Source organism: Coenobita brevimanus, chromosome 86 (genome assembly GCF_032717465.1).
Source record: "Coenobita brevimanus isolate Jiangsu-jjx chromosome 86, ASM3271746v2, whole genome shotgun sequence".
In the NCBI taxonomy this organism is placed as follows: domain Eukaryota; kingdom Metazoa; phylum Arthropoda; class Malacostraca; order Decapoda; family Coenobitidae; genus Coenobita; species Coenobita brevimanus.
This window is the reverse complement of record NC_137039.1, coordinates 27908296-27935891: the sequence shown is the minus strand read 5'-3', so window position 1 is coordinate 27935891 and position 27596 is coordinate 27908296. Positions and strand designations below refer to the sequence as shown.

The window sequence follows — 27596 nt, the reverse complement described above, 5'->3', positions numbered from 1 at the left end:
TCAAAGACAAACGGCCAGCCCTCACTGGATTATAGCGTCTGGCCTCAGCCGTGGTCGGGCTATAGATTCGATAGACAGATAGACAAATCCTCGTCCTGTTTTTCGCCCTTTACCAGTAAATGTTAAAAAATGTAAGAGTGCTAAACTACCTGACTTTTTACTGTAAATAAAAAATGAGGATTTATGTGCGCATATGGGACTCGTCGATCATGCGCGAGTCTCTTGGCGATGTTAAATGCTAACATTTACAACTTATTAAATTTCAGACAATACAAGGACTGTCAGTACGAAAGTTGATGTTAATAACGATATTAGGCAGGCTTTAATGTGTATAACAGATAGGCTACAATGTCCAGCAAATAAAATATAATTTATGCAAGTGTGGTTGTGACCACAGTTGTGACAGCCTGACCCTTCGGGAATCGGTATCGAGTCTACGATCATAAATTCTTCAATTATGAAAATAAAGCAGATCATTCTTATTGGTTATTATTTTTCTGAGTCATATTTTACTAATTTCAATGGCATATGCCATTATTATATCTCACAGTTAGACACTGGAGTACAAACACAGAGTTATACATATAGAGCGCGCGTCCCTGTGTTGTGGTATGGGCGATAAGTGAAGCCAGCGGGCCCGGCGCGGCGGCCATCTTAGGATGCCCACTCTACCGAGTCCCGACCTTCCCGTACAGCTCATCATAATTCACAAATACTAACCTTTCCCGAGTGTTTTTTGCATTATATCCTGATGTAAATAGATAGAGCAGTTATCAATATAATTACTTTAGCTATTTTAAGCCTTTTCTCCATTACTATTGCGCTCTGAATGAAGTGAGAAGAAAAGTTATTCCCGGTCCCCTTACCTTGTCTCTACGCACCATTTTACTTTGGATACACAAAAATCAACGATTAGAAGCGAACATATACCAATTTATTAATAGCATTACATTAATTGAGTGGATGGTGAGTGCCCTCACTTACTGGTTCTTAAATAATACTAACTTAGTGTTTTCCTAACATAACAGCCTCTTACTTTAGCAGTGGTTGCTTTTGCAAGATGATGCAAACGTATCTTGCAATATGCAAGCACCACTGCTTTAATAAGAGAAAAAATGTGATTATTATCAGGTGAACATTCAAACATATGGGAGTTATGTGTTTTAAATGCAGTGCTACCAGTCTCTTTCAATACAGAATATGCAACTAGAGAGGAAATTTTGGGAATGTTACGTAGCTCTTTGTCATGACTTTTCAACATTTTCTGAAATATTTTCTCTGTGGATCTGCAGACAGACACAGCACTCATAGAGGGCTTTATGAAGCCGCCTTTGTCCTTAACCAGTATCAATGCACAGCTTTTATCATTGTTCTTAAGTTCTGTTGCTGTAAGTGCAGACAAGCAGTCTGGACATGCAATATTTCTCTTTACCATTTTAACTGCATATCCGGCAATGTAACCTACTGCAGCTTCCTTATAATCTGACACATCTGTAAAGTTTGGACAGTCTACATAATCATGATCTTCTTGGGCAGGACTACGAGGAATGATATCATATCTTTTTGCCATCATAATATCTTCAGTTTTATCCTCTAAAGCTTTCTTCATGACACTGCTAGATGTTGCAGATGTGAGCACTTCAGTGAGGTCTTGTGCAGAGACATTCCCGTTTGACGTTTTTATTTCATGCCTCAGAAGGAGTCTCTTGTATGCTGCCATGAGGTTTAACGCAGAAGGGTTATTTCGAAAGCCACCAGATGCTCGAATTGCACAGAAAAAGAGTTCTAAGTGATCCTGTGACAGCTTATAAGTTAGAAAGTACTGGAGTGGCTTATTTACACCTACAAACTGTTTATAAAGTGCCTGAACACTCTTAATGGCAGCCAAAAAACCAATGAAAGGTGTCTTTCTAGAAGTTTTGTACATGAGGATGTCATCAGAATTAGTGATAGTCATTAGATAAGCAAATGCTTGATCTAAGAATGACATTGAAACTACTTCTGTCTCAGGTTGAAGTGCTGCTTTCATTCCTCTAGCAAATTTGTTTCTCGAGTTCAGTACATCAAAAAGTTTATCAGCCATTTGCAGAAATTTAACTGTACCCTGACAATCCTTAAACTGTGGGAGATGTAATGAATCCCGACAGAAGATTAATGCATCAGCTACACTAGAACTCAGTGTTTGCGCAGCAAGTTTTACTTTCATCTTTTGAGTGTGCCATGAAAGATGGATATCCCTGAGTTTATTTCCTAAATGAAGGGCCTCCTCTTCTTGAAGTTGATGCAGTGCTTGAATATATTTCCATTCTATTTTATTTCCTGATCCATCTTTCATGCACCCACAAACAGCAAAAAGTGTTGCGCAAAAGCTTGAGCATATGACAAACGTCAAGCAGCACATAAACTCTTTCTTGAGGTAATGAAGGATGTGGAAAACTTGGGTCTAAATTCTCTGGGTTCATGGAGGCTCCTAGTTCTTTTAACATGGTCATGTGACTGGATGGCCCATCACATGTCAAAGAAATAACCTTGACCCCTACATCTGCTAGCATGTGAATACATTGACGAATGAGGTTTGCTCGCTCAGATCCAGCCAGCCCGTGAATTAAAATGTAGCCAACAGGGAGTTTCCATGAACCATTTACACATACAACCATGAAAACAAGTGCTTCAGTAGCCACAGGAGAGGAATCATCCGTGATGCCAGAAGCGAGAACATCTTACCTGTTTTGAATTGAGCGTGAGACTGGGCATCCCAATATGGCCGCTGAGCCACTTCCGGTTGCGTCACTTTCAAACCAGGGTGGCGCACTCTATATGTATAACTCTGTGAGTACAAACAATCCACGACAAGCAGCGGAAGACCAGTGTAGGACCGAGTTTGGAATGACTCAGCCTAGGTCAAGAGAATTCTCATGACCTAGGACTCAGCACTCTGGAAGTACCCCCATTACGTCGGGGTTTCAGATTTGTTTCATTTGTTTTTCCTTAATCTATTAAAAAAAAAAAAAAATCAGGCAGCAGGTTGATCCGGCCCAAAACTAATTCGTCTGTAATGCGTTCAAGTTAGGTTAGAATATATTATGGTCAGTTAGACTTGGGTTATGTTAGGACAGATTAAGTTATGTTAAATTACCTTGGATTAATTTAGGTTAGTAACGTCAAAAAAATGAATGGAGACGGATTGACTTTGGGGCCGGATCGACCCAAAAAACTTGCAGCTGGATGGTGGAGTGTGCCAGTGTGGAATATGGACAGTGTTGTGTGACATACATAATGGCCACGTTTACGTGTCTTAGCTGTCACGTCGCCTTCGTAAATGCAGATGGCCAGCGTGATCACTTTCGTTCCGACTGGCATCGGTATAATCTGATGAGAAAGGTGGCTGAGCTGCCTCCAGTCTCAAGAGAACTGTATAATGAGCGCGTAGGCCAGATACCCAGTCCCAATGCACAGGTAGGCAAAAAAGGAAAGAAAAGAAGAAAAAACGTTGTTATGGGGAGCCTTGCAATATCACTCATTTTGTTATGGAATTATCAGACGATCGGGAAAGATGAAAAATGCCAGTAGCACTCCTGTAAGCTTTTAATATTTTGCTAATGAGTAATCCAAATATAGTGTAATTGTCAGCATGGAAGTTTTGTGACAGTTTGAAAAATTCTACCAGGTAGGCTAGGCTTAGATACATATTTTGGCATTCATTGCAGCAGGTTATGCAATGCAGAAACTGCATGAACTGCACGAGAGCTCATTAGCTAATTATGAAAATTTTATGACAAGTATTACGGTATATCTTTTAATTGTATAATTCATGACTCCCATTTTTTGCAGAAATAACATTCATGTTACAGAGAGCTCCCGGTTAGGTTTGTTGATCTTGGTAGTGACATCTTACAGAGGGCAGGGACGAACTTCAGGAAAGCTCCCATTAATAAATGAAAATTTTATGACAGGGATTATCTTCATGGAGAGGCAGGCTGACAAATGAGGATATAAAGGAGCGTTGTGGTGTGGATGTGGATGTGATAGGAAGCGTTATGAGGAACACACTGAGGTGGTTTGGCCATGTGGAAAGGATGGAGTGTGAGAGACTGATGAGGAGAGTGTATGTGATTGAGGTGGAGGGGGGGAAGGAGGGGGAGGCCGAGGATGAGATGAAGGGTTGGAGTGGAGAGGTATATGAGAGAGGGGGGTGTGAGTTGGGAGCAGGGCAGTGAAATGGCGGGGGACAGGGTGACGTGGAGGCGATTTGTTTGTGGCCATCCCGTACGGAATTGAGGCGTCTGGCAATAGATAGATAGATAGATAATCTTCATAATTGTAAATTCATTTATGAGAGTGAGATTCAGCAGAAATATCTTTTATATTAATAATAATTGTATAATTCATTTGGGACACCCAGATTCTGCAAAAATAATACATTTTTCAAGAGCATGGAATTGTTTCATTGATGTTGGCAGTGGCGTCCTCCAGAGGGCAATGGGTTGATTAGGACCTACAAGTAATTTGTTCCTAGATTGTTCAGGTTAGGTAGATTATGTTAAATTGTTAGGTTTGGTTGAATTAGGTTAAGTTGTGTTAGCATAAGCTAGTAAGGATGAATGATTAGTTATGGATTGACTTTGGAGTCGTATCAGCCTGAAAGTTCTAGACATGGCAGGTGGCTGCTTGCTGCGGTTTGTCAGACTAGTTGTTTTCTAATTCTATCTATCTATCTATTGCTAGACGCCTCAATCCCGTTTGGGGTGGCCACGAACAAATCGCCTCCAAGTCGCCCTGTCCCCCGCCATTTTACTGCCCTGCTCCCAACTCACACACCCCTCTCTCATATACCTCTCCACCCCATCCCTCCATCTCATCCTCGGCCTCCCCCTCCCTCTTCCCCCCTCCACCTCACTCACATACACTCTCTTCGTCAGTCTTTCACCCTCCATCCTCTCCACATGGCCAAACCACCTCAGTGTGTTTCTCATAACGCTTCCTATCACATCCACATCCACACCACAACGCTCCTTTATATCTTCCATTCGTCAGCCTGTCTCTCCACGTGACTCCACAGGCTCCTCTTAAATAACTCATTTCCACTGCTCTCACTCTTGACTTGTGTTTTATAATTCATACCTTCAAAATCACATGGGGGTCGAGATTGTTAGAGTGGATATGGAAGTTGTGTAGATTGGCTTGGGAAGCCGAAAGGGTTCCAGAGGACTGGAAATCAGGTATAATTCTTCTGTTATACAAAGGAAAAGGGGAGGGAGAAGTATTTACCAACCATAGGGTATTTGCCTTCTTAGTGTGACTGGAAAAATATTTGGTAGATTACTCATTGATAGGGTTAGGTAAATAACAGAGAAGCTAGTTGGAGAAGAACAAGGGGGATTTAGGAAGGGAGAAGGGTATGTAGATCAGATTTTTGTTCTAAGATGTTTAGTGGAGAAGTACCTAGAGAAGGGAAAGAAAGTGTAAGCTGCCTTCTTGGACTTGGAGAAAGCTTATGACAGAATAGATAGGCAAGGTATGTGGAAAGTATTAAGAATATTATGGAGTGAATGGGAAGTTGTTGAGTGCTGTGAAGAGTATGTACGAAGGAGCTAGGGCTATGGTGCAAGTGGATGGTGAGCTGTGTGAGTTCTTTGATCTCAATGTGGAACTGAAACAGAGATGTGTGATGTCTCCATGACTGTTTAATATATACATGGATGGGGTTGTAAAGGAGGTGCAAGGTAGGGCATCGGATGTGGGGGTGGCTCTAATGAATGAGGGTGTGATGTGGAAGATTCAGGTGTTGCTGTTTGCTGATGATATACGGTAGTATTGTTGAGTGAAGATGAAGGGAAGTTGCAAGGTTTGGTGAATGGATTTGGGACAGTGTGTAGGAAGAGGAATCTGAAAGTGAATGTAAACAAAAGTTATGGTGTTTGAAAACACAGAATGCACAGTGAGGTTGGATGGTGAAGATATGGAGAATGTGAGTGCATTCAGGTACTTGGGTAGTGTGATGAGTAAGGATGGAAGTTTTGGGGATGAAGTGCTTGAAAGGGTACAGCAGGGAAGGAAGGTTGTTGGTTCACTGAAAGCAGTGATGAGAAATAGGGAGGTGAGTATGGAAGTTAAGAAGTCACTGCATGACGGTACTGTGATCCCTACCCTGACATATGGAAGCGAGGCGTGGACCTTGCTAGAGGGGAACAAGTCAAGACTGAGAGCAGTGGAAATGAGTTACTTGAGAGGAGTATGTGGAGTGACATGGAGGGACAGGTTGACGAATGAAGAAGTGAAGGAACGTTGTGGGGTGGCTGTGGATGTGGTTGAGAAAATTAGGAGAAATACACTGAGGTGGTTTGGATATGTAGAGAGAATGGAGAAGGAAAGGCTGGCTAAGAGGGTGTATGTGGGTGAAGTGGGAGGAGAGAGAGGGGGGGGAAGACCAAGGATGAGGTGAAGGAATGGAGTTGAGAGGTACGGTATATGAGGGAGGGGGGGAATGAGATGGGAGGGCAGTCAAATGGTGGGTGACAGAGCGACTTGGGGGCATTTTGTCTGCGGCCACCCTGTGTGGGATTAGAGCGCTGGGCTATAGATAGATAGATAGTATTGAAAATATATATACAGTATATATATACCGGTATACCCGGTATAGTATATATATATATATATATACCGGTATATATATATATATATATATATATATATATATATATACAGTATATATACACACACACACACACACACACACACACACAGTATATCTATATCTATCTGTATCTATCTGTCTGTCTATTGCCAGATGCCATAATCCCATAAGGGGTGGCAATTTGACTTTGAGTTATTTGTTTTACAGGGAGGGGCACTAACCCTCCACCAACCCACTTACTGACACGTAGAGAATGTGTATGGTTTGGTTATATGGTTACCACCCAGTGTTGTAAATAGTTTCTTGGCTTACAGGAAACCATTTGGCTTGTCACTCAATGTTAAGCCACCTGTAAAGGAAAGAAAAGCAGTAAGAAGTGACAGGAAAGATGGGAGAAATAGGAAGAGAGGAAGACAGGCACAGAAAAAGAATGATAAAGGCTAAGGAAGAAGTAGGCAGCACTACATCAAGTGAGTGGATGATGGTTGCCACCATGTGCCACATGGAAGATACTGTATTTATGATATGTATGAAATTAATTAGACATTTGTATAATGCAGGTAGGAATGTTTTAGAAATGTTAATACTGTACCGTACTGTATATTATGTATGCCTAATTGGATGTTTAATGAGTATCTTTTTTTTTTAATCAGAATTTGTATACTCATTTAATGTAAATTTTTAAAAAATTGAATTAAATTTAAGTAAAGTGCATTATTTTGCATTGTCATTATAGCTTGATTTTTTACTGGTTCAGCAACCATTGGGTACTGATTATCAGCCTCAAACCATAAACAAGAGCAGCAAGAAAAAAGAAAAAAAAAAAGTGCCCCAATTGACCCCAGTTTATCATACATTTTGGAGAAATTTAGTCAGTCATAAACTTTTCATTGTCCATCAATGAAAGCTGTCCTAAAGGTAAACCCAGCATAACAACAGAGTGCCATTATTATAATTGTATTTATTATTTTTTAATGTATTTGTTAGGGTGGTAAACCTGAGAAGATTCCATGTCGTCCATGCGGGAAGACCTTTGCCAGCCAACAGGCCTACGATAACCACATTAAGTCAAAGAAGCACATGACAGAAGTTTTGTCAGAAGGTGAGCAAACTGGAGAGAGTTTATGTACAGTACTTACTACTAAGAGTGTTATAGTGAAGGAACAGCAGTGATATTTGACTGATTGATTGATTACAGTACTGTACAGTACAGTACTTATGATCCTGGCAGCATAATGGCAAATGGGATTGCCAGAAAACAGCAAGAACTTATAAGTGGGTAGTGTATTGTGAGATGCATGTGACTGTTGCGGTGATTATATGAAGTAACAGAGTAATTAGGTTATATTTTTCATCTAACCACATAAAAACCATAATTGTACTTTTCACTCACCCTCAGTTTCATCCATTTTCATATTGGTGTATTCTAAACTAGGCTAGTCATGATAAAATTGTGCTCATCCCTAGCATCACTGCACTGTCAGCAACGAAGAATATTCCTACAATGTTAAGTTTGTGTCTTTCCTTATTCCTCTTAATTATATGGCCATGTATGTGGGTGCTCACACCCAGGTAAGGGTGAATGGGGATTTAAGTGATGAGATTTCTGTGAATGTTGGTGTGCATTAGGGGTAAGTCTTGGGACCCTTTTTGTTTATCGTTGTCCTTGAAGCCCTCTCACGTGACTTCAGAAATGGACTCCTGTGGGAGATGTTGTATGCTGATGATATGGTATTGATTGCAGACAATGAAAGGGAGGCAGAGGAAAGATTTAGGAGTGGAGAGATGGTATGGGGCACAAGGACTTAAGAGTAAATGCAGATAACACGAAAGTGATAGTATGTAGGGCTGGTGGTGGTACAGTACTGTCAAAGAAGAGGGAGAGTGGCCATGTGCAATTTGCCACAAGGGTGTGGGAAGTAATTCCATCTTGTGCAGTGTTTGTGATAAGTGGATGCATAAGAGATGTAGTGGTATCAGAAGTAGACTGCAAGATAATGCTGATTTCATGTGTGTAGTGTGTCGAGGAGGGCCAGTGGAGATTGTCAGGCACGAAAGAATTGGACTTGCTTCTGTATCTCTTGAGTGTGTGGAAGAGTTTTGTTATTTGGGAGACGTGTGCTGGAGTTGGGGCTGGAGCTACCTCTGTGGCTTGAGTGAGGAGTAGTTAGAAGTAGTTCAGGGAGCTGTTGCCTTTCCTGACAGTGAGAGGGCTCTCCCTGTGTGCTGAGGTATCTTTGTGTGCAGATTGTGTCAGGAGTGTAATGCTGTATGTTAGTGAGACCTGGGCACAAAAGGAAGATTATATTTGCAGGCTCAGACATACAGAAATGACAGTGATTAGGTGGAGGTGCAGTGCATCCCTGATGGCAAGACCTTGGAGGGGGCTAGGTTTACGGTGAAATTGAAATGTAGGATGGGACTGGAGTGTATTGGTGTTGCAATGAGGAGAGGTAGAATAAAATGATCTTGGCATGAGGCAAGGATGGGGGATGATAATTGGGTGTAGAAAGTGAAAAGTGTTAACATTATGGGTTGGGCTGTGAGCGTTAGACTGAAGAAGACCTGGGACGAGGTCATTAAGTGTGACCTCAGGGATAAGGGACTGAATAGGGAAGCTGCCAGAGATTTAGCAGCATGGAGAGACGTCAAGAGATGACCAAGGCCGATGCATGCAAGCATGTTGGAGCCTTCAGAAATGAAACAAAACAATTATACTCTCCGTAGGAGCTCATTTGTGTCCAAGTTGTAAAACTAGAGTCATGTAATGTAGCAGTATCCCTTTTGTAGATTTAAATATTTGTATAAATTACCTGTTGTATATGCAGTGACCTTTTTTTTTTTTTTTTTTTTTTTTCCCCTTTAAATGCTCAAACAGTTCACATCATGTATCATAACTGTACTGTCTTCTCAACCTGACCAAGATTTTTTTTTCCATTTGCAGCATACCTCCTATAGCTCAGTATCAGACAGTTCTACAGCCCTACAGTCTTTCTGTTCCATTCTTCCTGACTAGCATCGTGTTCTACTCTTAATCTGTAACAACTCAGCAGTCAAGATAGAGCGATACCAATTTTAGGCAAAGTTAGATTAAATATGGTGTAGTAAGTATTATGCACAGTGTTTTGATTCATAAATATTAGGGGCTCTCTTAATGCAGTACCGTATATCTTTCAGTGCTTGAGTTGCAAAATTTTAGACAGTGAAGCAAGCAGGGTTGAGGTTCTGCATCAGTGTATGCAGAGTCAGGGACAAAGTTTACTTCCAGTTACATTGTGTCTGCATCACACTTAGACCATGTCTATCATTTCCCTCCCTGATGCATCGTGTTGGAGAACGATGTATGGGCAGAGAAACGTAACAATTCTCTCGGCTTAGGAATACAAGCCAGCAGAGGAAAGTGAGAAGTACAGGAGAAAAGGCAAAGTTTTTAGGCAAGCTTTTCATTTTCCTCCCTGATGCATCATATTAGAAAATCATATATGGGCAGAGAAATAACAATACTCTCAGCTTTGGAATATTAGCCACCTGAGGAAAGGGAGATCAATAGAAAAAGGTGAATTTTAGGCAAACTTTGGTCCCAGACTGACTCTCTCTCTCTCTCTCTCTCTTTCTATACACAGACAGCTCCCCAGTTGCGCAAGCTCAAAGTGCGCGAATCGCATAATATGCGAGGGACCAAAAATAATAACCAAAAATCCTTGATTGCGCGAGTTTAGCCAACAATACATGAGGCAGAGGCAAGGAGTGGCACAAAAACGCCATTTTCCCTGAGTATGCGACCCCCACCCCCACACAATGCATCCATCATGATGTCAGTCGTGATGTAGATGCGCAGAAATTCCCAGGCATTCTATTGTGCAGCGTGGGGTATGAGGTGGGGGGCTGCGTCATTACAGACAAGACTCATGCACAGTGAGGATATGCTGCCTCAGGCTGCGCCATTACAGACAAGACTCGTGCACAGTGAGGATACGCTCTCTCAGGCTAACCTGTCGTGAACTATGGATGTTTTTTTTTTTTGCTCCATCCTGGGTTGTATCTTCGCAGCACCATGCCTCCAGCCCCACAAGTGAAGAAACTTCTTACACACACGACCAAGTTGGAGATAATCAAGAGAAAGGAAGAGGGGCAAGGGAACACCACTATCAGCAAAGCCATGGGCCTGGCTGAATCTACAGTGAGGACTGTATGGAAAAACCGTGATGCCAACAGGGCACTTGTGAAGTCAATTGGTGCATCTGAGCTTGATGGCTGCTCCTGCATGGGTAATTGTGTGATTGTTCTCATGGAAAGATATCTTGCCACCTTTATTGTGAGGAAGGGGATGGAAGGTGTACCACCTGATGGTAGATATATTCGGGACCAAGCCCAGCTCTTTTACAAGGCAGCATCTCGCAAGTTATCTGTGGACAAACCTTTTAAGGTATCTATAGGATGGCTGCACTGTTTTTTTAAACGCAAGGAACTTCGTCACATCAGACTGTCGGGTGAACGTGCCTCTGCCGATGAGCTAGCCGCGAGAGAGTATCCTGCAGTTTTTAGAGCACTTATTGAAGAAGGACAGTACACCAAGGACCAGATCTACAATGTCGACGAAATGTCATTATACTACAAGGCCATGCCCAGATCGACTAATATTGCTGAGAAACACAAACAAGCCCCTGGTTGCAAGTGCCAGAAAAGTAAGATGATGATAATGTTGACTGTAAACCTGTCTGTGAGCCACAAGATGAGGCCAGTTGTTGTACACACAGCTTCACACCCTAGGTGTTACAAAAACCTCACAAACGTTGATGCAAGTGGTGTGTACTGGTACAAGTCTGCTAATGGTGGGATGACTGGCAACATTATGTCTAACTGGCTAACGAAGCACTGCGTCCCCGATGCCAGGGCAAAGTGTTGGCAACTTGGCATTCCTTTCAAGATGCTCCTTGTGCTTGATAATGCACCAAGTCACCCTCCCTACCTCAAAGATCTGCACAAGGATTGTCATGTGTTTCGTTCGCCTAGGACGACGTCACTGATGCAGCCACTGGATCAAGAACAGAACGCCACTGTGAAACACTTTTACCACAAACAGGTGTATGACTATATACGCAGGAAGACCGACACACGAGGGAACTTCATGCCCATACCATCTCCACCAGGAGCTGTATCCCCACCCGCCACGGCTGACATGTCTGTTGAGGCATTTTGGCGTCATTTCTCAGTAAAGGACCTAATTGATTTTTTCCTACAAGCCTGGGACAAGATAACACCTGCGACAGTGAACCATGCATGGCGACTGCTCGTGCCTCACTTATACACGAACCATGAGACCGCTATTCAACCACTGGTCGAGGCTGAGGCAGCAACACTGACAGCAGCACAAGCTGTACCAGGTTTCGAGGATGTTACATTGGCGGACATACGAGAAATGCACGCTGCTACTGAGGAACAGCCTCCCAAGGAAGTGTTGCAATGGATAGACGAGGCTGACACAGAGCCTGAGGCCAGGCAGAGTCAAGTTGAGAAGCCTAGTATGACGGAGGGTAGCACAGAACTGTCTGTGTCAAGGATAAGCAAGTTCCTTGCTGCCATGGATAAGCTCAAAGAAGAAGCAACACGAATCAGCCAACAAAGAATGGAGGAGGTTCTCGTCAGTATCGACAAAGCCTTCCATTTCTGCACAGACAGGCACAGGCAAGAAATTAACAGGAGGCAGACGCTCATAACAAGTTACACACAGCGGCCTCAAGAAAGTGAAAGTGAGGGACCAGCTACATCGTCTGATCCTGTTCCTGTAGAGGATGAAGAGGATGTAATGGCATTTGTGTCAGCATTTGACTTTGAGGGGTTTTTGGCCAAAGTGACTGAGTTAGAGGCTCGTGGGGAAGGTGCTCAGGAGAAGTCTGAGGACAGACGTGTTGGTGCGGCAGGGGGTGCAACACTGTAAGTGTTGCTGCACCTCAGAACCCCTGTTATTTAAGTACATCAGGCCTGTTGTCTACTGTTGTTAAGGTGACTGACCATATTTTTGTTACTGTAGCTATATCTGTAGTATATGTCTGAAAAACTATCCCTTTATTATGTCTCTAAGGGTCAAAAAATGTCAAGGTATGAGGGGGTACTGCCCATATGTAATTTTTCCCATAAGATTATGTATTCACAGTGTGCGATTTCACACTGTGCAAGGACCAGGACCACCCGTCCATTCGCACGCTGTGGGAGCTTACTGTATGTACTGTATGTGTGTGTATATATATATATATATATATATATATACACCGTATATTGTGACCTAAGATCAAGAATCAGTGGACTGTGGATTCCTGTTCTTCAGGTTTAATTGCTTCCAGACACTGTGTGAATGTAAAACTCAGTCAGACACTCAGGTCATTCTGGTCTGTTAATTTTTCAGAGTCACTGAATAAGAAAAATCGTAAGAAGAAGGCTGCGGCAGCAAAGGCAGCAGCAGAAGAGGAAGAGGATTCTGATGAATATGAAGATATTGAGGTAAAGTAACTGTCAGATACAGCTCTTAAGGTATGGAGGGCAGTCATAGTCCAGAACAATAAACTCTTTTTGTCTGATGACATACTGGTGAAGGAGAAGGAAATGGAAGAGTTGTTTTAGAGAGTGTGAGAGGTATGTCAGAATAAAGTAGCCTGGAGGTGGTTCTGCCATGGCCATTCCATTTTTGAGATTATCAAGGAGGGATATATATATACTGTATATATATATATATATATATATATATATCTGTATCTATCTATCTGTCTATCTATGTCTGTCTATCTATCTATCTATCTATCTATCTATCTGTATATATATACATCCATCCATCCATCCATACATCCATCATCCAATCCTATATTCCCCTATGAGGAGCGTAGGAGCCTGGGGCAAGGCAAGTTGGTCCTAACATGTAAGATGAAAGTGACCAGTCTCATCCCTGAGTGGCATTATGTGAGCAATAAACCCCAACCACCCCTTTGATATAAACCTACACAGGCTCAGTCCAATTGGAGCGCCTTAATTCCCCACTAATCCACCAGGTGCTGTAATTTGGTTATATGGTTACCACCCTGCACAATAAATGATTTCATGGTGTACAGGAAGCCATTTGGCTTGTCACTCGGTGTAGAATCTCCCGTAGACAGAAGGAAGAGGAAAGAATGAAGAAAAGAAAGAAAGGCAGATGAGGAAGGATGGAAAGAAGGAAGGAAGAGAGGAAAGGATAGGCATCCATGAGCAACACTACATCCAGTGAGTGGATGGTGAGCGCCCCCATCAAAAACGAAATATCTATCTATAACCTGACGTCCTAATCCCGCAAAGGGTGGCCGCAGACAAAACGCCTCCAAGTTACTTTGTCACCCACCATTTGAATGCCCTCCCCCAAACTCACTCCCCCCTCCCTCATATACCTCTCAACTCCATCCCTCCACCTCATCCTTAGTCTTCCCCTCCCTCTCCCTCCCTCCACCTTACCTTCATACACCCTCTTAGTCTGTCTTTCATTCTCCATTCTCTCCACATGTCCAAACCACCTCAGTGTATTTCTTCTAATCTTCTCAACCACATCTTCTCAACCACATCCACCCCACAAAGTTCCTTCACTTTCTTCATTTGTCAACCTGTCCCTCCATGTCACTCCACATGCTCCTCTCTATATTTATATATCATTCATTCATCTTCATCCAAACCTACTTTGCCTCATGAGGAGTGTAAGAGCCTGGGGCTAGGCAAGTTGGTCCTGACATTTAAGATAAGAGTGATCAGCCTCACTCATCCCTGAGTGACATTACTTGAGCAATAAACCCCAACCATCCCTTGGATATAAACCTTCACAGGTTCAGTCCGATTGGAGCACCTGAGTTACCCACTAAACCACCAGGTGCCATAATTTGGTTATATGGTTACCACCCAGCATAGTAAATAGTTTCCACGTGTACAGAAAACCATTTGGTATGTTCATTCATTCATTCATTGCCAGATGCCATGTATCCCAAACGGGGTGGCCAAGGGCTTAGGGTTAATTGTTTTACAGGGAGGGGCACTAATCCTCCACCAACCCCACTTGACACGTAGGGAGAACGTCATGCCAACAGCATCTGGTGTTCCCAGGCGGTCACCCATCCAAGTACTAACCAGACCCAACGTTGCTTAACTTCGCTGATCGGACGGGAAGCGGTATTTGGTATGTCACTCAGTGTAAAGTCATCCACAGGCAGATGGAAGTGGAAAGAATGAAGGAAAGAAAGACAGAAGAGGGAGTGTAAAGTCACCCATAGGCAGAAGGATGAGGAAAGAATGAAGGAGAGAAAGACAGAAGAGGATGGAAGGAAAGAAGGATTGAGGAGAGAAAAAGACAGACACCCGAGAGCAGCACAACATTGAGTGAATATCTATCTATCTATCTATCTATCTATCTCCATCATCCAATCCTACATTGCCCCATAAGGAGTGCAGATATACATATATATATATATATATATACAGTATATATATATATACAGTAGAAGTCCTATTTTTCGGCATCTGTGGGACCAGGCTGGTGCCGAAAAATCAAAATTGCCGAATTATCAAAAGCCCTACCCACTCAATACCTTATATGTTTTGGTGAACACTATCATCACTACTCATATCATTACAAATGTCCTTGGAGAGAGTACTGTATACTGTTTGATACTGTACAATACTGTAATGAATACAGTACTATACATGAATATGAAAAATAAAGAAATTAGTAAACATACTGTATATAAATGGAATGGTACAGTAGGTCTACAAGTTCACATGCACCTACCTAAACTTATAGTAGGTTCCTTAATTACATATGTACAATAGAAGGGGTTGATTGGAGTCTGCTACTGCTGGAAGAAGTCCCCAGCAGTAGAGGGTCCTCATGGAGAATTTCAAGACTGACGAAAAAAAATGGAAAATCTGCCGAACGATCAGAGATTTTCGTAAATGGGACTATTTCTCAAAACTGCCGAAATGTCAGATTTGCCGGGGAATTGGATGCCGAAGAATTGGACTTTTACTGTATATATATAGTATATATATATATATATGTATATATATATATATATATATATATATATATATATGTATGTATATACAGTATACATATATATACTGTATATATACACGAGGTGCTACCAAAAAGTTCCAGTAATTTGAACAGAGGGAACCAACCGTCGCAGTTTTGCCTTTTGCCACTAGGAGGCAGGTGTGTCTGGGTTGACTGCCAAAATGTTGAAGGCCTCTGGAGATATAGGGGTGAGGTTAGTCACTGACCTGATAAATATGATTATTTATGAGTGTGTTATCCCAGATGATTGGCTGAAGAGTGTAATTGTAAATGTGTATAAAGAGAAGGGTGATGCCCTGAAAAGGGGAAATTATAGAGGTATAAAGCTTTTAGATCAGATAATGAAGGTAATGTAGAGAGTTTTAGAAGGTATGATTAGAGAAAGAGTGAATATTGATGAGATGCAGTTTGGGTTTATGCCAGGTAGGGGGACCACTGATGCCATATTCATTGTTCAACAGCTTCAGGAAAAATATATTGGTGGGAGGAGGGATCTGTATTTTGGAGATTTGAGTGATGAGTTTTCCATGAATGTTGGTGTGGATCAGGGGTCAGTTCTGAGTCCCATGTTGTGTATCATGGTACTTGAAGCCCTCTCACGTGACTTTAGAAACAGACTCCCGTGGGAGATGTTGTATGCTGATTATTTGGTGTTGATTGCAGAGAATGAAAGGGAGGTGGAGGAAAGATTAAGGAAGTGGAGAGATGGTATGGGGCACAAGGGTTTAAGGGTAAATGCAGATAAAACAAAAGTGACGATATCTAGGGTTGGTGGCAGTACTGTCAAAGACGAGGGAGAGTGGCCATGTGCAGTTTGCCACAAGGGCGTGGGAAGTAATTCCATCTTATGCGGTGTTTGTGATAAATGGGTGCACAAGGGATGTAGTGGTATCAGAGGTAGACTGCGAGATAATGCTGATTTTATGTGTACGGCGTGTCGGGGAGAGCAGGTGGAGATTGTCAGGCGTGAAAGGATTGAACTTGCTGGTGAATCTTTTGAGTGTGTGGAAGAGTTTTGTTATTTGGGAGACATGTTGTGTGCTTGAGGTGGGGCTAGAGCTAGCTCTGTGGCTAGGGTGAGAAGTGGTTGGAAGAAGTTCAGGGAGCTCTTGCCTTTTCTGACAATGAGAGGGCTCTCCCTATGTGCTAAGGGGTCTTTGTATGCAGCATGTGTTAGGAGTGTAATACTGTATGGTAATGAGACCTGGGCAGTAAAAGAGGAGGATATTCACCGGCTCAGACGTACAGAAGTGACAATGATTAGGTGGATATGTAGTGTGTCCCTTCGTGCAAGGTCTGGGGGGGGGCTGGGTTTACGATGGAAGAGTTTAGAGGTAGAATGGGACTGGAGTGTTTTGGTGTTGTGATGAGGAAAGGTAGATTGAGGTGGTTTGGACATGTGGAGAGGATGGGGGATGATAATTGGGTGAGGAAGGTGAGAAGTGTTAATATTGTGGGTGGGGTTGTGAGGGGTAGATCGAGAAAAACATGGGACGAGGTCATTAAGTATGACCTCAGGGTTAAGGGACTGAACAGGGAGGCTGCAATGGATCGTGCAGCATGGAGAGCCGCCATTAGGTGACCAAGGCCATGTTGGAGCCTTTAAAAAAACTAAATGAAATGAAACTAAACGAGTCAGCAGCACCCCTTGTGTGTCAGTGTGGCCCCGGTCGTGTCAGTGAGCAGACGTGTTGTTGAGCTACGCTTACTATTGTAACGTAGTGTGTAGGTGGTTTGGTGGTTTTGCAATGGCAAACCAGTGGCGCAGCAATGTCAAGTCAGTGTTGATCGTTTTCTTCTATGTCCAAGGGATTGTTCACAAGGAATTCGTCCCACCTGGTCAGTCTGTCAGTGGAAAGTTTTACTGTGAAGTTTTACAGCGTCTTTCTGAGGGAGAACATCCACTGCAAATGTCCAGAACAGTGGAAGAACAAGGAGTCCTGCATCGTGACAACGCCCCCGCCCACACATCAATTGTTGTCCGGCAGTTCTTGGCTTCCACTAACATGGTAGTCATTCCCCACCCACCCTGTTTGCCTGGCCTTGACCCCTGTGACTTTTTCCTGTTTCTCAAGCTGAAATTACGACTTAAAGGGTGTCAATTTGACTCGATTGAGGAGATCCAGACAGAATCGCAGGAGGTGCTCAAGATGATCATGCCTGAAGCCTTCCAGGGATGCATGGACTCTTGGAAAAAATGCTGGGACCACTGTATACATGCCCAAGGGGATTACAGGTACTTCGAAGGTGACAATGAGAACTAGGAGGTAAGATAACTTATTTTCCAACAATATTCAAATTACTGGAACTTTTGGGTAGCACCTTGTGTGTGTGTGTATATATATATATATATATATATACATACAGTCAAGTCGCCTAAGGTGCAGCTAATTGGTTCTGGACCGAGCCTGTACCGTAGAAAACCGTGCCATACAAATAACTAAAGCTGTGGGAAAAATGGAATTTGGTTCTGGACGTTTGCCCAAAGTCCCCCTTTTCACCTCACTTTTCCCCATTTTTCCCCACTTGACACAAGCACACAATCAAGCAGTCATTCAGTGCATGTATTACATGTAACAATAGGCACTAGAAACGAGAGGGTGATCAGCATTGTGTCTACTTAGGCAATACCATGCGCTACAGTTCGAGCAAAAAAAAACTCGGCCAAGTAGACACAGATCAGCTGACTGACCAAAACATTAAGGATGGCAGAGGCTGCCTGGTCAAGCACTGATTGAAGAAGTTTATTTGATAAAGTTTGTATGCTCAAGTGTCAACAAAACTCACATTTAATGAATTAATGATCATTCTTATGTACGTGATGATGATGGGAGGCATTATACTCAGTCTTAGCTCAGAGACAGGTGCTTCGTCACTAACCCGTTTATAACGGTTTTACGAACAAACCTATAAACTAGTCACTATACCCAAAGAATCTTTTACTGTTTCATCACTTAACACAATGATTTTGGTGAAGTTTAACCTCCTCATAAGAGAGAAAAAAGTCCACAGTTGGAGCACTTGTAGTATGGAGTTGAAGTGGTTGCCATCTTCTTTGTTTACAAACAGGGGAGTGCACCGCCAGGGGAATTTGCCCGCGCATTTCAAACCTTGCCGCGCCCACGCCATAGGTAGTTTATGTACATGGTTCATTTTGGGGGGGGGGGGGTCTGGCACCTTGCCATGGCATAGAAGTCCATGCCATAGGCTTTTGTAAAATGTCTTCATAGAAGTATTTTCTCCTCAGGCACCCTTGGCTTTCATGCTGAAGCATTTTTTTTTTTTTTTTTTTTTTTTTTTTGCCATCAGAGTTGTTTCATTTAGAAGTACTGTAATGTTCTTCATACAGTTTTGATCATCATTTCTATTAGAAATTTTTGTTTACCAATAATGAAAATGTTAAACTAACCTAGCTTGTTGTCTCTAAGGGCTGTACAGCAGCCTCCATGTGAAATATCACTTCCAAAGTGGGAGTTAAAGTTCATTTGCGACAGTTATTATAGAAAGATGATCCACAGAATAAAATCAAGAGCTAAAACACACACAAAAATCCTTACAGTAGTGCCTGTAAGCACAGTATTAAAAAAAAAAAAATCCCAAGAAGTAATCAGGGGGTAATGAGTAAAATGAGAAAATGTTCTTCAGTGATGAGATAAAAAGTTAAAAGGGCAACTAGCAGCTAGGACCTATTCTTTATTCTGTTATGGTATGGATATTGACACAAAAATAAAAGGCAATTATGAAAATAACATGAGTGGGATGGAAACACAGGAAGGAGCGAAGTTCTGTGTTTCTCACCCCTTTAGATGACACAGAGATGTGAGAGAATGAAAGAACTTAAGCTCTTTCGTTTGTTTACCTCCCACCCATTTTGTCCATGTGCCACTCTGAATCAGTCACATTATGATGAGGACTCAGTGTTATACTCACTGTAGTGGTGTGGAATATTGCAGGTTGAGGAAGTGGACAGTGATGAATGGGAAGGTGATCCAGTGGAGTTGCTGGAGTGTCTTTTGTGTGGCTTGAAGTGTGAGACACTGGAGGGTGAGCTCACCCATCTCACAGAAGCTCACTCCTTCTTCATCCCAGACCTGGAGTACTGTGTTGATGTTCCTGGCTTCATAACATATCTTGGTGAAAAGGTAAGTACTGTATGGGTATGTATGCCTGTGATAAGTGAGAGGTATTAAGAGAATGTGAGAGGTATGAGAACAAAGTAGCCTAGAGCTGGTCCATCCCATGTTTGGAGGTGGGGAGGGGGAGGGTCTCAGGAGGGAGCAAGGTAACAAAGATGATGGTGAATCACAAGGGAAAGGAAGCTTGTGGCTTGATCCTCTTGTCTTCTGTACCATAGTTGTTGGATTACATCCAGACTTTCTCAGCCTAACAGTTTGCATCACATACCAAATCTCTTGCAGTACACTTCATATTTCTGCCACTCTTGAGACCCTGCTCATCTTTCTCTTCTCTGGTTGTATCCTCTTCTCATTGAGGCCAAGTCTTACCATCTTACAGCATAACACTTGTCACACATCTTTCAGTACAGCATACTCTTGATATGGAAGGAGAGGTTCCCTTCATGATCATGAGAGGTAAGAGTTCCCCCCAATTTTTTTTCATTCACTTTTCATTCCAGCAATGGAGGTAGCCGCTGCTCATCCTTCCACACTTGGTATGATCCCAGGTGTAGTAAGAGAATTCTCTGTGCATTCCAAGTGGCTGTCTTCTCAGTCAGCACTTGACATTTTATCATCCACAGTCCAGATACACTTACATTTTGCACATAAATTACTCACACCGTGCTCTTTGTGTCTGCGTCTAACACCACTGGATCACATGTAGACCTGTGTATTACAAGTCGTATCAAGGACTTACAATACTGTATTCTTTGTTGTGTCCTACAGATTGGATGTGGCTATGAGTGCCTGTTTTGTAACTGGACAGCAAAACGGAACCCCACAGTGTCATCAGTGAGGCAGCATATGGAGGACAAACGCCATGGCAAGATTGTACTGGAGGGAGAATGCCTTCTTGAGTATGGTGACTTCTTTGACTACTCATCTTCATATCCAGATAAGGGTAGGCAATCCATTCTTTCTGTATTTACTGGAACTTAAAAACTTTTGAAATCCCAGTGCTCATTAGAGCAGAACACCAAATACCACAAAGCCTGACTAACTGAACAGGCCTGAATTTTTAAAGCTTGAATTTGTAGAGCTGCCAGCTAGTGTTAGGCATATGCAAGGTAGGTACAGTACTTTTTTTTTTTTGGGGGGGGGGGAGGCAAAGGCTTCAGGGCCTGTTTCTGGGGCAGTGACCTATCCCAAGGCCCAGTAATCCTCCTACACCTCCACATGTCACCACTTCGGAACTAACACCCACCATCCATATTGAATACATGCTACAGCTGTCTCATACAGGACTGGTGTATTGGTATTGTCGGGGGTATTTTTACGACATGTCGGCGGGTCATCTGGTAGATCAGGAAAGTCTGCTTTTAGGAAATTCAAATCCTTAAACTGTTCCCTGCCCCAGCCGGGATTCGATCTTGGGTCCATTAGGACTGCAGGCCGCCTCACTACCGATTCAGCCACTGCCTCCCCCAGAAATACATAGCATGTAAATCATAGCTATATACTGTAGATATAGTATGTCTGTTTGAATTCATTCCAACATCTGACTGGGGAGGTGCACCTCAGAAAATGCACAGTCTATCTATCTATCTATTGCCAGATGCCTCAATCCCGTTTTGGGTGGCCACAAACAAAACGCCTCCACGTCGCCCTGTCCCCCACCATTTCATTGCCCTGCTCCCAACCCGCACCCCCCTCTCTCATATACCTCTCCACCCCATCCCTCCATCTCATCCTCAGCCTCCCCCTCCCTTTTCCCCCCTCCACCTCACTCACATACACTCTCTTCCTCAGTCTTTCACCTTCCATCCTCTCCACATGGCTAAACCACCTCAGTGTGTTCCTCATAACGCTTCCTATCACATCCACATCCACACCACAACGCTTCTTTATATCCTCATTTGTCAGCCTGTCTCTCCATGTGACTCCACAGGCTCCTCTTAAATAACTCATTTCCACTGCTCTCACTCTTGACTTGTGTCTTTCCAACAACGTCCAAGCTTCACTTCCATACGTTAGAGTTGGTATCACAATACTGTCATGTAGTAACTTTTTCACTTCCATGCTCACTTCCCTGTATCTTATCACTGCTTTCAAAGAACCAGCAACCTTTCTTCCCTGCTGTACCCTTTCAAGCACTTCACCTTCCAAACCTCCATCCTTACTCATCACACTACCCAAGTACTTAAACGTACTCACATTTGTCAATTCCTCACCATCCAACCTCGCTGTACATTCACTGACTTCACCTCTCTCAAAGACCATCACTTTACTCTTCCCTACATTCACCTTTAGATTCCGTTTCTTACACACTCTCCCAAACTCATCCACCAAGCCTTGCAGCTCCCCTTCGTCTTCACTCAACAACACAATATCATCTGCAAACAACAGTACAGGGAGTTTCCAAACACTATCCTCTCTCACCAGGGCCACTCCAACATCCACTACCCTACCTTGTACCTCTTTTATTACCCCATCCATGTACAGATTGAACAACCATGGAGACATGACACATCCCTGTTTCAACCCAACCTTCAAAGAATCACTTAGTTCACCCTCCACACGCACTGCAACCTTAGCACCATCATACATACTTTTCACAGCATTCAACAACTTCCCATCTACTCCATATATTCTTAATACTTTCCACAATCCTTGTCTATCCACCCTGTCATATGCTTTCTCCAAATCCATGAAAGCCGCATACAACTTCTTTCCCTTCTCTAGAAACTTTTCCACTAAAGATCTAAGAATGAATATCTGATCTACACAACCTCTTCCCTTCCTAAAGCCTCCCTGTTCTTGTCCAACTAATTCCTCTGTTCTTTCCCTAACTGTGTCAATAAGTATCCTACCATACACTTTTCCTATTATACTAAGAAGACAAATGCCCCTATGATTACCACACACTTCTTTTTCCCCTTTTCCTTTGTACAAGGGAATAATTATACCTGACTTCCAATCCTCCGGGTCTCTACCTTCCTCCCAGGCCAATCTACACATCTTCCACATCCATTCTACTACAATCTCTCCCCCATGCTTCAGCATTTCACCACACACTCCATCAATTCCTGGGGCTTTCCCCAATTTAACTTTCTTCATTGCTTCCACAACTTCTATCCTACTGATTTCTTCCTGTCTTCTCACCTCCCTCCTTCTCCCAGCCATTCCCCGGCCACTTATACTCGCATTACTTCCATCCTGTATATTTAACAATTCCTTAAAGTGTTCTCTCCATCTGCTCACTTTTTCTCCCTTCTCCACTAGTAATCTACCATTTTTATCTTTCACTCCCCTGCTAACCTCACTTCCACCCTGTCTTACTCTCTTCACCTCTTTCCAGAACATTTTCTTACAGTCCCTCCACTTTACACTCAAATTCCTTCCAAATTCCTCATCCACTCTCTTCTTACTCTCTCTTACTAATCTTTTCACCTCTCTCTTTCTTTCTACATATAACTCTCTCTTCCGCCTCTCAACTTCTTCCACGCCCCTATTTCTCATCCATTCATTGTATGCTTTCTTCTTTTGTGCCACAGCCTGTCTCACCTCTTCAGTCCACCACGCTGTTCCTTGCACCCCCCTCCGTCTTCTCTTCCTCCCACACACCACATCATTTGCTGCACATATTTCTTCTGTGGATACCCTGCACACGCCTTCCACATCCCCCATTTGCTTCAATTCATATTTGCCCAATCGTTCCTCCACTTCTCTCTTATACTGTGCCTTTTTCTCATCCTCTTGTAACCTTTCCACTCTCCTTGCAACGACTTCTTCCTCTCGCCTTTCCCTTCTTCTATTTCTCCATCTTACTTGGATCCTAATTCTGGCCACCACCAAGTAGTGGTCAGAAAGTCCACTCCCCCAACCTCTATAAGCTCTTGCATCCATTACACATCTTCACATCCTTTCATCCACACACACATAATCAATCATTGCCTTCCTTTCATTCAGTTCACCACCCACCCTTCTCATCACTCGCCATGTATACCTGTGGATCATTTTATGCCTGAAGAGGGTATTGGCTATCACCAACCCCCTCCCAGCACAAATGTCCACTAACGCACTGCCATTCTCATCAATCTCAGCAGGCACACCCCACTTACCAACTATTCCATCCACCTTCACATTCCCTACATTACCATTCATATCACCGATCAAAAACACTCTCTCATTCCTTTCAAACTTTTCCATGCACACTTCCACATTTGTCCAGAACTCTTCTCTCACTCTGCTAGCACGATCTTGCATTGGCGCATACACACACAATCGCCCACATTTGTATTCCAACTTTCAACCTTACCCACACAATCCTTGACCCAAGTGATCCATACTGTCTTATGCTCTTCTTCCATCTTTTACTCACAACTATACATACTCCTTCCTTTGCCCTCTCATTCTCACCTATTCCTGCACATATACCCCATCCATACTCCCGTTCTCTCACACTTTCTCCTCTCCATTTTGTTTTAGTTATTCTACATACATCCACTTTCGCACCCTCAAGCACCTGGACAATATCTCTCTCTCTCTCACCTCATCATTCGCTCCTCTTACATTCCATGTTGCCATTACCGAGTCCTTTGTCCAGTCCTGGGTCGTCATCGTTTGGTCAGTCCTTGTCCGAGGCTTCTTGTTTGTCTTTTTAGTTAGTTGTTTTCCGAGGAGGGGCACTAACCCTCCGCCAGTGCACAGTACTCAGACTTAAATAATTACTGGAGATAGGGTACATAGATTATACAAAACTGCAGTGGAAGTGATGAGCAGTGGGATTACTGCATCCCTGTACCTGTACAGAGAAGGATGGTCATTCCCTTTTCCATATGTGTGTTTCAGGCTATCAGAATGGGTAGAACTTAGGAGCTGAATAATCACTTTTTTGTGCTGTATATACTGTAGCTACTCCACTGCATAGCACTTGGGTTGCAAGCAGCCTTTTTACTTTAGTGGCAGAGGAGGGAGAGAGGTTGTATCTGGGTCATTCTTTCTGCTTGAATTCATATTACGAGAGATCAAGGTGCCTTGCTCTTGATCTCCCTGCCCCATATGAGCTGGGTCAAGGTGATGTCATAATTATTATTTATGAAGTTGATATTTTTTATAAATAGGCTGTGTTCAGAGAAGTGTTACTTTCTCATAGAGAGAGAGAGAGAGAGAGAGAGCCTCTGTGGTACAGTGGTAAAGTGTGCGCTTTCATATACTGAAGAACGGGTTCGCGCCCCGCCAGGGTAATAAACTTTGGGAGTGTTCTTCTGGCCATGTACTGCAGTGGCGGACACAAGGGGTGTTGTGGTTGAACCAGTGTCGCATACTATAAAGTATGCTTGCACCCAGTCAGCTTGCATGGGCCGATTACACTTGGTTCACAAACTACACTTACATCCAAAGCCACTCCAACACTACAGTTACACTTACAAGCACTTCTCACCCTACATACAATCTCTGCTAGACAGCCTAAGCCACTTGGTAGAGATGCATTGGCTGTATTGTCCCCACTTCAGTAGGAATAGGCCGGTCCTGCAGTGGACACTCAAACGGCTGATGAGATGATATATATATATATATATATATATATACATATATATATCTATATCTATATATGTAATACTCATTGGAGGTGTAATTTCACAATAGATGAGGGTGTGTCTCCTGATGAGGAAGTGCTTGCAACAGAACTTTCTGGAGAGGGGTATGAGCTGGTTCTCCCTTCAGGTGCCACCATTGGCCACAGATCCCTTCGTCGCTACTACAGGTGAGGCTGTCCTGTGCATTTTGTGATTGTGGTAACTATTTTATAGTTCTGTACCAAGTTTCAGATGTACAGTGGCCTACGTCATTACTGGAGTTCTGTAGCAGAGTGGAAATATTTCATGCTTTATGTTGATTTCTAGGTAGTAAATGGATGGGTGCCGTCAGCCATAAGAGATACAACCATACTAGTGCAATGTGGCTACCGGCTTAGTAACTAGCCACACAATTGTCATTCTTGAGCAGGAAGCTCAGTCGCAGGTTGGTAGAGGGAATATTCAAGCCATCTCACTCAAATTTACAGAATCTCACACATTGAGAGAGAGCAGGACTTTGATTGCCATTTACTGTATATTCTGTGTTTTGAGAAAATCCTCATTGTTTTGCTGTACTGTATCTGTAGCCACTTACAGATGCCTTTTTTCTAGAGAAATTTTGAATTAGGGGTTGGCTGTACAAAGTGATGATAGTCATCATATCCTAATCTTGATTTCTGTCTTAGGGGTAGAGATGAAGTAGGATTCAAAGACAAAGAAAAAGAAAGCGTTGAAGTCTAAGAACTGTTAGTCAGCATACCCAGTGGAATAACCACACAATCATTGGTACATCATTCATACCTTTGAAACGCATATTCTAATGCATAAGGAAAACTTTCTGCATAAATTAAGCGTACTGTTTTTGTATGTGCACTTCATACGTACCTGAAGAAGTATTCCATCACTTGCTATACCGGTACTATCTTGATGTGGCCTAAATTTTATATCTCTATCTTGAATGCTGAGTTGTATGAATGCTGAGTTGTAACGATAGATTATCACTGGAATATGGCTGTAGTCACAAAGCAGTTCTGTGGAAAGGATGTAGAACTATAGTATTTATTATTCTGCCATTCTACAAAAGGACAAAAATGTGAGTAAAGTTAAGGTGCATGAATTGTAGTTTGTTTTAAATAGGGATGCCATACACTTCTCATATATTTTGCTATCCATTTTGATCTGTTGATTCCAGAGGTTCCTCATTTTCTGTACCTTGCTTTCTCACACTTATTCACCATATTCATCCATCCATTTCCAGACCTACATCACCCCTTGCTCCTTGACACACACTCAGCAGCTCATCTCACCATCCTCCCTGTTTTCATTTTCTCAGTATGGAAATACCAAATGTCTGTTTCTAATCCCATCCAAGCTATGCAGCTTGCATATATTTCCTGGTGGCCCTGTTTCCACTCTTTCACACTCTTGTGATACATCTTACTTATATAATGTGGATAGAGTTTCGTGCACTTGTCTTGCAGCCCCTACATGCTTAGCTCTTTGTTTAGTATGAGGGCATTCATAGCACTGGTCACCATTCTTCCTTGAGCAACTCAGGTCTCCAGTCCCCCCCTCCCCCTGACTTTATTTTATTTTTTAAGCACTATGCCTAGATATTATACTTCAGTTTATTCCACCATTTTGTCTCCACTCAACATCATATCACACAGAGTCACTTCTCAAGGAGTAGCTCAAACTAAATAAATAAAAATCATGAGTGGGTGCAGTATCAGATTTTGATCAAAACATTTCAGAAGATACACGTGTATCTTTGAGATAGTGAGAGAGGTATATGAGGGTTAGGTAACCACAAGGCTTTTTGTCATGGCCATCTCATGTTAGGGGGTTCCCAGGAGAAAGCAAGGCCTCAGAGATGATGATGACACATGAATAGAAAGACACATACCTGTACTGCAAAAACCTTATAATACTGACTTTAACACACTGCATGAAACTCCATTCTTGTTCAGTGTGCCAGAGCTGCTAATACAGTGGGATCTCCCAATATGCAGGATCTCAATATGCGAAACACCTAATATGCGAACTCGACACTGGAAAATATATTTTAATGCAGGTATGTAAAATATGCTTCTAAAATGCAAATTTTCATCTGAAAGCAAGGGAAAAACAGTGTTCATGCTAAAAATGGTAGTATCCAAAGCCACCACCAGACGGCTGATCAG

At 42.6% G+C, this 27596-nt stretch overlaps 1 protein-coding gene and 1 pseudogene across 1 annotated transcript in view; one reads left to right on the top strand and one right to left on the bottom strand.

Annotated features, from left to right (window-relative positions):
- The first annotated feature begins 3249 nt into the window (after positions 1-3249).
- Positions 3250-27596, top strand: part of LOC145410746 (cytoplasmic 60S subunit biogenesis factor ZNF622) — a 34508-nt gene continuing 10161 nt past the window's right edge. Inside the window, exons 1-6 of the mRNA XM_080280849.1 lie at positions 3250-3456; positions 7622-7736; positions 13038-13132; positions 19670-19858; positions 20621-20795; positions 25484-25601. Of these exons, the coding sequence (XP_080136975.1) occupies positions 3277-3456; positions 7622-7736; positions 13038-13132; positions 19670-19858; positions 20621-20795; positions 25484-25601 (872 nt within the window). The 5' untranslated portion in view covers positions 3250-3276. The remainder of the gene's footprint in view (positions 3457-7621; positions 7737-13037; positions 13133-19669; positions 19859-20620; positions 20796-25483; positions 25602-27596) is intronic.
- On the bottom strand, positions 14722-14833 carry LOC145410864 (5S ribosomal RNA; annotated as a pseudogene).